Source organism: Anneissia japonica, unplaced genomic scaffold (genome assembly GCF_011630105.1).
Source record: "Anneissia japonica isolate Jap-2015-1 unplaced genomic scaffold, ASM1163010v1 scaffold211_len1577895_cov191, whole genome shotgun sequence".
In the NCBI taxonomy this organism is placed as follows: Eukaryota; Metazoa; Echinodermata; class Crinoidea; order Comatulida; family Comatulidae; genus Anneissia; species Anneissia japonica.
In genome coordinates, this window is record NW_022711099.1 from 1,045,879 (window position 1) to 1,057,113 (window position 11,235).

The window sequence follows — 11,235 nt, forward strand, 5'->3', positions numbered from 1 at the left end:
GATCTCGGTAGAGGTACAAAGCAGCAGCTAGGTAAACGTAAGTAAACAGCCAGAAATCGCTTTCGGGCAACACTGAGTCCTTCCTCAGGAAGAAGCTACAAATACTACAAGCTCAGACGAGAACTGCAACACATGCAGAGTAACCAATTGTTAATACATCGATTGAATATCTAATGTTAATAATAATCGTATATTTGTCTTGCTATAGACTGAGCTTCAAACAGATAAAGAAACAAATACAACGTAGAGCTTTCATGCGGTTCGGCACGGCTGACAAGGAAGGTCCCGATTATATAACTATGACTTCTATGACCTCTGAAGAAACTTCAAGTACTACAAATGCAGACGAGAACTGCAACACATGCAGAGGAACCAATTTTTAATCATTCATCATGAATATTCGGGAAAAGTATTGATGTATTTCTAGGAAAGATAGACATATATTTTCAACTTCATTTGCAACAGTTCATTTTTACATTTTTAAAAAAGGTTATAGGGCAACGTAATAACTATACAATTTATATAGTTTTCAAATGAATAAAAAATTTGTTGGGCATTGAATATAACATTTTTGGTGTCATCTGAATCGTACATGTGATTATAAACATATACCGGTAATTCATAATGATTTGTGTAACGTCGATAAAGTGGTGAAGTACAATTTACTATCGTTTAACAATTATATCACTCATGTAGTACGGTAATATAATAACAATTAAACAAATAATATTAACAACTATCATAGCAGTAACAATAAAGACAGCTCTTGGTAAAATGATGATGATGATGATGATGATGATAATGATGTTGATGATGATGATGATGATGATGATGATGACGATGACGACGACGGCGACGACGATGATGATGATGACGATGACGATGATGACGACGACGATGATGATATTGATAATAATTAAAGATTCAATATTTAACTTATTATCGTACAAAAAGTCCAGGAAATTTGTGTTTTAAGACTTACACACGAGTATACAAATACTGATTCAGCGACTTCTGTACCTGAGTCGTCTTAATTCCAGGGAAAGATTAGGGCGGGGAAAGTGTGTACGTGCCCCCGGCTTTGCCACTGTCGTTTATTATTTTTTTTACAGAAATGGCATACAAATATGAATGAATAATACGAATCATATGTTAAACAAAATATAATGATACAATATAAAAATTTAATGTATTCATCCACATGAAATAAATAATCCAACATGACAGCAACGGCAAAGTTGTATTTAGGTCTTGTTTCACACCTCACTTCTACAGCGACTTGATCAAATATTTATTGGAAATTGCTCTTTAATGTTGGTTCAACGGGAGGCCCTATATAAACCTAGTTATTATATATAAACGACGAGAAAATATAGGCCTAATGATATAATAATGGCAGACAATAGTGATACCAACGATAACGTGATCCTTTGCAATGGTGATACAAACTAGTGCTCAGCAGATCACCTCCAAAACAATAATCTAAAATCTAATTATGAGAGAGGCTTAGGTCAGTCGACTAAATTGGTGGTAACCACTGTGTGTGCACTGAACCGTAGAGATCTCTAGGTTCCCGGTTCAATTCCTATCGCTGCTCTAGTGTGTTTTAGCTGGAGGGCTGAAATGCCGCAAGTTACGATAGCGCACCGTCTTTCCGTCGAGGCGTGAAGTCGTTGGTCCCGTGTGCATTAAGACCCATGTGCACGAAGAACGCAGTACACTCTTCGGAAAAGAATAGGGGATTGCCTCCCGGTGTACTGCCCAATTCACCACCAGAAGGATCCCACTGGAAACAAGTTTTCGGAAAGTGGGTTATCTTTGTTGTGATTCACACCAAAATTACTCCTATTATATCCTACCATCGTGAGAGAATTAGGGCCCCAAATACTGTCGAATAAAAAAAATTCCATTTTTGTAATAATAAACGCAGGCAGACTGATCTGTTTACTTCAAATGAGTGATAACCAATAATTAAGTCTATATATTATCTCTTTAGGAGCCTGCAATGAAGAATGATAAACGAGGGCATGACGAATATTGAACAGACCTTTTAAACTAAGGCAATATTATTTTATAATGTTTAAATATTCTTAGTCTCCGGTTCAATTTCATCCACAGCTGCGTTTAATTTTGATTCAATTAACCGTCTTTCAGATGATACTTTCAAGCCATTGGTCCAGTTTGCAATGTGACCTATGTGTACGTTAATAAAGAATCATTGGGAGATCCAGGGGATAACATGGGCGCTCGCCTGCACCCCCTCTTAACAAGGGTTTTGTCACGCGGTCATAAGTATGAGTTGAAATACTATTAAACAACAAAACTTGTATTAGGTCTGCTTCATTGTTTTTTACAATGAACTTTATATTGGATACAATGATATGAATTTAGGAATGACTTAGAAATCAGGGTAGGCCTACTGGTTATGTTATTGATTCAAAAATCATATTGCGAGACGATGCATTTCTTAGCAGTAAAGCCCAGCTACAAATCAAGACGCAGGTACGTCCAATGCATTATTTATAGTGCACTGTACATTGGACATGTAGGCCTAAAAGTCAAATGGAAAGTATGAAGAATTTACAAAGGATTTTACGGATAGGCCTATCCATTAAGGAGGAATATAAAAATTAATCAGTTTTAATGTTAAGTTTAATGTTTTCAAAATAAGTTTTAATAAAATATCATTATTTTAAATCTTGAATTTGTTGCAATAGGATAACAAATTGAATACGTGTGTTGAATTAACCTTTTTGGTACTCTGGTAGGCTACAAGTTGGCAGGGTGGCCTATTGACTTGTTAATAAAAGTTGAGGCGAACCAACAAGAAGCTGCAACACCGTCAATTATAATACAGGTCAATAATTTATCAGTATCTATAGTTAAAAGCCTTGTGTGTGTACTCAAGAAGTACCCTCGTCGTACCCCTTAATTAAAAAAAAGAGGTTGGCTGTCGTATTAAACACACCCCTAAAATGCAAAAAGAGCGACGTAAATTCACTCTTCACTATACCGCGCGCGCCCTCTACAACGTGTGTATCGAATCGAAGCCAGCCAGCTAGCTCTCTGAATGATTAGTTTTGAGGATGTATTGATCGTGAAGGAAACTTTACATTGAAATAAATATGAATAGTTTGATACGTTTGGTATTTTTTATTCTTCAAGTTTCACTCACAGTATTAGCTGGGTAAGTGTTGAATTATACTTCGTATACAAATCTCAAAAAGCGTACTTATCCACAAGAAATTGTGTGTCAGAGTTAGGCTGACCGGTAGCTAATTTTGACATGCTGTCGATGGGGGTTCGAGGCACTCCAACAGGCAGGAATTGTGTTACGTGTACAGTCAGTCTGTGTTCCTAATTTTCAGACATTGGCAAGATGGGCGTAGGCCTAGGCCTATTATTAAATGATCTGATTTGTCTAATAGAGAGTATTTTCTTTTAATTCATTCGATTGATCTGTGATTATATTGGTCTCATGAATTATCTTTTGAATCGTCCCTTTTTTAGCTAGCAGTCTCATTATCATATGACAACATTAGCCTAGGCTAAGGCTAGGCTAGCCGGAATCTATCTAGCCTAGGCCTAGTTTAGTTGCAGTTGTCTCAGAATAGGACTAGGATTAATACCCACTCACTAATGTAGTCAAGGCCAATTTAGTAAGTACAGTGGGTCATAGAGGAACGGGTAAAGGGTAGCATATGGCCAACCTACAGTTTATAAAAGTCTAGTCCGAGACATCTTCATCTGTTTGTGTGATTAATTTATTATTATTTATTATTATTATTAAGATAATTAATCAGGCAGTAATAATAATAATCAAGACTTGTTTATTATTGATCAAGACTTGTATATTATTGATGGTAATCTACACCAGCCTAGACATATTAGACATCCATTTTTCATGACTGTATAAAGTTTTTTGTTTCTTGGGTATTGTTGATACAATGATAAAATGCTTTTCATTTTACACAGACGTGATTTCTATAAAATTCTGGGTGTCTCAAAATCAGCGACAAAACACCAGATTAAGAAAGCTTATAGGAAATTAGCAGTACAGTATCATCCTGATAAAAATCCGGATGACCCTGAAGCTGACGAGAAATTCAAAGATTTAGGAGCAGCTTATGAAGTAAGTTTAATTTTAATTGTAATAACTTTATTTTTATTTCTGTTGTTTTTTTGTATCTCTGTTTTAATTTATATCACCTTCAGTTATTATCATCAGCCAAATTATATTTAGTATTATCTATTGGGCCATTTTGTTTTTTTAAGATACATAATTAGCTGTAGTTAATATATTAGTATTAATATTTTACTCAAGAGGAAATTAAGAATCCATTTCCTTATCTATTTCAAACTGGAGAAATCTAATCAGGTTTACCATCTTTTCATTATTAATGCTTATTTGTGGCATAATATTAATATTAGTATGTTATTTTTCGTTTATTAGGCAATTTTTGAATAAAAAACATGTATTTGGGAATTTAAAACTGTTTTACAACATGTTAATATATAAAAAATAAACTATGGAATTCACAATCATATTTCATAATAGTTAATAGACATAGGCAATTGCTCTAATTAATATTAATATTTGTTATTGTAATTAAAATATTACATTAATTAATTTGATTGTTATTTCCATCATTATTTCATTATTATGGATACTAAGAAAAGGCAACCCTTTTGGGAGCAAAGCACTAGCTCTTATATTTACATTTACCTATTATATAATGGAATAGCCCAAGTAGTACAGCTGGAGAAATGTGGCTCATCGTGATTGGCTGACAAGTATTAGGTCATTACCAACACAATGACAACAGGGAAGCTAATATCTACACGTGTAAACATAAGACAGTTCCTTATCTGTTTTTATTAGTATATGAAACTAAAAATAAGAAGTCTACAGTATACTTGTTTGAAAGATTTGGGTGGATTTTTTTTTAATTTAATACTAATAACACTTTTAAAACATTTAATATTTTACTAACCATATTTCTGTTTTAATAATTTAAATCTACAATTATAACTACCATCCTTAATTGTAAAATTTTATTTTAGAATATCCTAATAAAAATCAATATTTATGACTGTATTGCTCTTGGCTCTTTATAATTTATTTTATTTTATTGAAGAAAACAAATTATTTAGTTTTTTTATTCCTACCCACCCATTTGCTGCCCCCACAAAAATATTATTTTGCCCAGCATTGTAAACTGTATTACTAATTTTCATATTCTTGTACAGGTTTCCCTCCAATGAAAGACCATTTTTGGGACTGGGGTTTTTATGGGCTTTTAGTAGCTTTGGCCTCTAATTAGAATAATAAAAATAAAAGACATTTGTTAAATTGGAACCATAGAAAAGTGGTATTTAATGGGAGGTCTCTAAAAAGAGGAAGACCTGTGCTTCACACTGTGTAGATCAAAATGAATTAATGTTATGGCCCTTTCACACCTTGATGATTTAGCCGGCGTATGAAAAAATTAGGTACGTCTAAGTTTTTGAAAAGTTTCGTATAAGTAAGAGCACACTGAAGCACTATGGTATCGTCGTAACACAGTACGATGGAAAATTTTGTACATGCACCAAATTTTTCGACGTATGTCACCGTATGACTCATACGTTCCGCATACACGTGCCATAAGTTGTGTGTAAGTTATGCGATCAAAAGTCCAAAAACGTCAAAATAATGTCTAGCGTACCCAAAACTTATTTCTAACCTATAAGCAACATGCTTTGAACCTATATGTAACTTACATCGAACTTACCTCCAACGCATTTTGATGTATGTAAACATATTTGACGTGTTCCGGACGACCACGGAACTTACTGAACATGTTTCTACCTTACATTTTTTACTTGGTCACATTCAAATATGATTTGTGATTAATTTCTGTAGGTCTTATCTGATGATGATAAACGAAAGCAGTATGACAGGCATGGAGAGGAGGGGTTAAAGGATACCGGTAGTCATGGAGATCCATTTTCAAGGTAAAAACAACAAAGATGCAGAAAGACAAACAACACGTTAATTCTGATCTATTCATTATATAAGTACCATATCTTAATAAATAACTGGTCATGCATGTACAGCATACATATACTGGTAATTATTAATACTGTATTTCTTCCAAGATATGTAATTATTGTTATAAACATAATTCAAAGTTTTTTAATTGTTATTTTAATTATTGTTACTGTTATTTATTGTTTTTGCAATTTTTATCTCTACAATAATTCCAAACATTTGTTTCATCATCAGTTTTTTTGGTGATTTTGGATTTCCCTTTGGTGGACAGCATCATTCCCATAATGATGATATTCCAAGGGGCGATGATGTGCACATGGACCTTGAGGTGTCATTAGAAGAATTATACTCTGGTAACTTTGTAGAGGTGAGAAATTTTAAGGCACTTTATTGATCAGGGTGCATTTATAATGATAATTATTATTAATAGTATATTTATCAATATATTAATAATACATTTTCACCATCTCCTTCCACTATTAAGTAGTATTTCAAATTCTTTCCCTCTTTATTTACTTTCAAGCAAAGCAACATTGACAGCACCTTAACCAGCCTTACAGAAACTCGACCATTAAATTTGATATACTTTACATAAACAGTCATTAGCAGTTGCATTTTTCTCTGCCCCATGGGACTGTTCCTAGTTGAATGCTAATTTAGGTCCATAATCATTGTTGCTATTAATGCACTCAACAAAATATTCTGATAATATAATCAGTATTATAGCAGTATCACACCAATTTGCAGTATTAAAACACATTTTATGAGCTCTAAAGTATTTACCTATCCTTATGGTAGATATTTTTAGGCTATTAATCATTGATGTGGTAGGAGCCCTAGATATAATACATATAAAGCATACAGAATATTAAAATACCTCGTATCATTTTGAAATATTTATTTTAATTTTCAGATTATAAGATATAGACCAGTACCGCATACGTCACCAGGAACCAGGCGATGCAATTGTCGTCAAGAAATGCGCACAATGCAGTTAAGTCCTGGACGATTTCAAATGTCTCAGCATGAAGTATGCGATGAATGCCCAAATGTTAAGTAAGTAAAAAAATATCAAATTTATGTTTTGTTGTGTGTGGATTTTGTTTGGAGAGTCACTTGATAGTTTTTTATAACTTTTTGTCAATCCTGGGCTGGTAGTTTCCACATTTTTTGTTTGTACAGTAATATTTACTGTATGTTTATCCAAAAATAAAATTTGAACTTTTAATTTGAATTTTAATCTTCTGACATAATGTATTTGTGTGATGTGGCCATATGGGCATGATGTTGTCATATTACACTTATTTGTCACATAATATTTGATAGTGTGGGGAGGAAAGACTATAGGTTAAATGTGTTTATTGTTTTACAGGTATGGCAATAACTAAATTGTTTTTCTTAAATTTGGTTTAATCTACAGATTGGTGAATGAGGAAAAAATTCTAGAGTTAGAAATTGAGCCCGGTATGGCAGATGGACATGAGTATCCATTCATAGCAGAGGGGGAGCCTAATATTGATGGGGAAGCTGGCGACCTCAAGTTCCATATTCAAGCCGCAAAGTAAGTATTGTCGTCTCTGTTTAGTGTTATTAAAATATTCCTAGATATACAAATGTCTAGAGGTTTGATGCTCTTTACTTTAATTTAAACATATTGACTTAAATATTTAACTGTATTTTTTTATTCAGGCATCCTAGATTTGAAAGAAAGGGCGATGACCTTTACACAAACGTCACCATAACTCTACAAGATGCTCTGGTAGGATTTGAAATGGAAATTACTCACTTAGATGGACATAAGGTAAGATGTACAAATTAATTAGAATTTATATTACTACAGTATATAAAATTAACTAGTTTCCACAGGAAATGAAAAATGACAAACTAATTTTTTTTTTTAATCAGTACTTCAAGGATATACACTAATATATTTCTTTAATTTTATAAAATATATGGATGTGAACAGTAAATGAGGAAAAAGTAGTGCATACAACAAATAAAGAAGTTTAAAATAAATTTATTAATACAAGTAAACATAAATATATAATTATATCTGGAAGTATGACATTTTAAGGGATTTTAAAATGTGGGAAGACAAACCTAACCAGTCACAAAATTGATCACCATATTTGTTACAATAGTAAATGGTGAATCTTGCTGAATGTCCCAAGTATAGAATGAGGAATTCTGAAAAATCTCCTTATGATTGTTAGCATTTGAAACGAACTGACCAATCAGGAAATCTTGTATACACTGTTGGCATGGTACAACAGAAACAAATGATTAAAACTCAATTGTAAATGGTCAGAATGGAGAAATATTGGATCAATTGACCATACCAGTCAGATGTAAGTTGTGGACATTCCTCAGGCAGAGAGCATACAAAGACTGTCCAAAGATTTCAAGCAGGTATTGAATATAACCTCTCATGAACAGATCTCAAAAAGCAAATGCTCGAGTGTACTTCATAGATACTGCTAACAAACATCTGATTCACTGTCAATATAATTACTTATTTTCAGGTTCAAATTGTAAGAGATAAAATAACATGGCCTGGAGCTCGTATACGGAAGACAGGGGAAGGAATGCCACATTATGACAATAATAATATTAAAGGAGTACTTTTCATAACATTTGATGTCAAATTTCCAAAAGGCGAATTATCAACAGAAGAAAAAGAAGGTAAGTAATTTTGCAAAATAAGGTGATTTGTAACTACTAGAGCATGATTTTTTGGGGGGGCGGGTACCCCTGCGCATCCCCCAGATACGCCACTGAGTATCTCAATTTTTGCTTTCTCCCTTTCTCTCCTTTATATCCTAGATTCAGCCCATTTGTTTTATTTTGGAATTTAGTCCTATAGTTACAAAAACAGATACATTTGTTATAATCTAATTCTTAATATGCTTTATTAAAATGCATTGCACATGAGTTTGTTGATTAATTATATTCTTTATCACCATCACCCACAAAGTAAATAAAAATATTCACAGAAATTAACCCAGTTTAAAAAAATAATTTTCTTACAGATTTTAAAAAGCTTTTAAATCAAGAATCAATACAAACCATATACAATGGCTTACAAGGATATTAATGCAAGGCAGTCAGCTACGGGTTGTTTGTTTTAGGCCAGCATGATGATGTTTATGATTTGACAAGTTTCAGCAGAAAGGACTCTTCTATCATGGAGCTGCAAGATATTTACAACTTCATAGTCCTACTAAGAGAGTGACAATGACATTCCAATATGATGTCATGATGGGGGTCATAAACCTAGTGATGTCATCAGCTATGTTGTTCAGGATACGATTGTGTATGTTACACCACCAACAGGAAACTTGTGTTTCAAACAGGTTGTTTTCTTGCGTAAATATCAAAGAAAGTATTTTTGCACATTATTAATTTGTTTATCAACCTATTTTAATCCATGCATAGATTAGGACATGATTTTTAAAATCTATAATTTACAATAATATGCTGGCATGCCTAAAACCTCTGTTCATACTACCTGTTCCATGTATGGTCATGATGTTGTCATATCACACCCAAATATGGGCAAGTCACATAAAACTTGACAGTGTGGAATTTTTACTTTGAAGCAAATATGTATTACTCAAGTGCCTTTGCAGGACCTTTCAGCCAATAAGCCAGCCCTCATTTCAACAACAATGGATAAAATATATTGTATTGATATTTTTGGAAAACCTTACATGAATTATTAACTAAATATTTTATTTAATTATAAATAGACTTATGTTAGGAGTAGGTTAAATATTAATGAGACATTGCTTGAGTTAAGTGTATTATGTTATTTGTGGATAGTTTTAAACTTTGGTGTTAACTGAATTTGTTTTCCAGAAATTGAAGAGGTTGCAAACATATTATATTAATTATCTATGAAAGTGAGGAAAGTATTCTCTTCATTTCTAAACCTCAACCCACATTCAAAGGTTTTTTTATTCTATTGTATTATTTCTGTATTGTATCTTTTGATCAGTGAATTTAATTCTTTCAAAAATTGGGACAAGCATTCCAATTGCTAATAAAACAAAAGAATTAACATAATTTGTTGTTACTGAGTTGTCTTCATTGTTCAAACAATAATACACATTAGAATTATCAGTTACTCTAGAACATTAATTCATTTTTAGTGACTTTTTGTTATTGGTGGTGAGACAATCATAAAATGAAGTTCCACTGACCCTAGTAGAGGGCAGCAGATGGATTTTCTAATCTACTGGAATGATGTGTCCTCTGAGAAGGCACCAGCAACCCTGAATTCATCTTGCATCAAGACACAAAACATTCGTTGATGAGTTGGTTTTGAGTATGGTGCTGGTCGAGGAACTGTGGTCCGCAGTATAAACTCTCTACCAGCTGGTCTTGGAAATTTAGAGGAATTGTGAGTAGAGGAGGATCCTTCATCACCATTCTCTGCCAACCTGTAAGCCTGCAAAACGAGCGAGACTGGAAATTTAAACAAACATTCAGTGCCTAAAAGACATACTGTACGGTAGAAAACACTATTAATGGTCTACACTTCGGGCAGGAAGTAATGTGGTCACTTAATGCAAAGAAATTATCCTTTAAAATACAGTACAGGATTTTATCTGAACACAGGCAAACAAAATTTATTCATGGTTTAACAAAAATATAATATCACCCAAAATAAGAAGTACCTTAATTATCAATAAAACTTTGTATTGCTTATTTAAACGAATCAGACTATAATAAGTCATTAATTTAATTATAAAAAATTTACTACAGAAATTTAAGGGTAGTATATGCAAATATTAGTATTTTTTAAACATTAATGGTGAAATTGTTTTAACTATTCTAGTTATAATTTGAAAGCTAATAAATATTTAAATACACAATTTAGGCAAAGTTTATAATTATTTTTGCAGTGGCTGATGGTTCCCTTTTGAATTATGTCAACAATCGATACAGTATCCTATTCACTAATAAATATACACTACACCATATTAGTTTATACTACACTAAACACAACTGTGTGTGTAACTCTTACCTTGTGTGCCTCAATGAACAGCTTTTTAATGAGTGACCCAGCAGGTCCCTTAGCAGCCCCGATGACAGGCACCTCAGGGTGCTCCAGGAGGCTAGACACAAACGTGTCCATCTCAGTTTGATTCTTGCTACCAGTTGCCTGTGAGCTGAACTTTGTTTTTAAAGATTCTGAC

At 33.0% G+C, this 11,235-nt stretch overlaps 3 protein-coding genes across 4 annotated transcripts in view; 2 read left to right on the forward strand and 1 right to left on the reverse strand.

The window, feature by feature from the left end:
- LOC117107286 (organic cation transporter protein-like) overlaps positions 1-793 on the forward strand; it is a 7,443-nt gene extending 6,650 nt beyond the window's left edge. The window contains exon 9 of the mRNA XM_033248918.1: positions 209-793. Within this exon, the coding sequence (XP_033104809.1) occupies positions 209-383 (175 nt within the window). The 3' untranslated portion in view covers positions 384-793. The remainder of the gene's footprint in view (positions 1-208) is intronic.
- Positions 794-3,029: 2,236 nt separating this feature from the next.
- LOC117107315 (dnaJ homolog subfamily B member 11-like) lies at positions 3,030-10,099 on the forward strand. The gene is made up of 9 exons (XM_033248958.1): positions 3,030-3,187; positions 3,976-4,132; positions 5,906-5,997; positions 6,269-6,401; positions 6,948-7,090; positions 7,455-7,595; positions 7,724-7,835; positions 8,557-8,716; positions 9,064-10,099. The coding sequence occupies exons 1-9, from the start codon at positions 3,126-3,128 to the stop codon at positions 9,126-9,128; spliced, it is 1,065 nt and encodes a 354-aa protein (XP_033104849.1). The 5' UTR covers positions 3,030-3,125; the 3' UTR covers positions 9,129-10,099.
- The window catches only part of LOC117107314 (rab3 GTPase-activating protein catalytic subunit-like), a 16,861-nt gene continuing 15,060 nt past the window's right edge, over positions 9,435-11,235 (reverse strand). The window contains exons 20-21 of one of the 2 annotated variants that reach the window (XM_033248956.1): positions 11,064-11,194; positions 9,435-10,484 (exon numbers count right to left, since the gene is read on the reverse strand). In XM_033248956.1, the coding sequence (XP_033104847.1) occupies positions 10,269-10,484; positions 11,064-11,194 (347 nt within the window). In that variant the 3' untranslated portion in view covers positions 9,435-10,268. The remainder of the gene's footprint in view (positions 10,485-11,063; positions 11,195-11,235) is intronic. The other variant, XM_033248957.1, reaches the window with a different exon arrangement.

Coding starts and splice junctions, on each gene's coding strand:
- LOC117107315 (XM_033248958.1), top strand. CDS start 3,126: ATGAATAGTTTGATACGTTTGGTATTTTTTATTCTTCAAGTTTCACTC. Junction 3,188..3,975: donor TCACTCACAGTATTAGCTGG/GTAAGTGTTGAA, acceptor CATTTTACACAG/ACGTGATTTCTATAAAATTC. Junction 7,836..8,556: donor CTCACTTAGATGGACATAAG/GTAAGATGTACA, acceptor ACTTATTTTCAG/GTTCAAATTGTAAGAGATAA.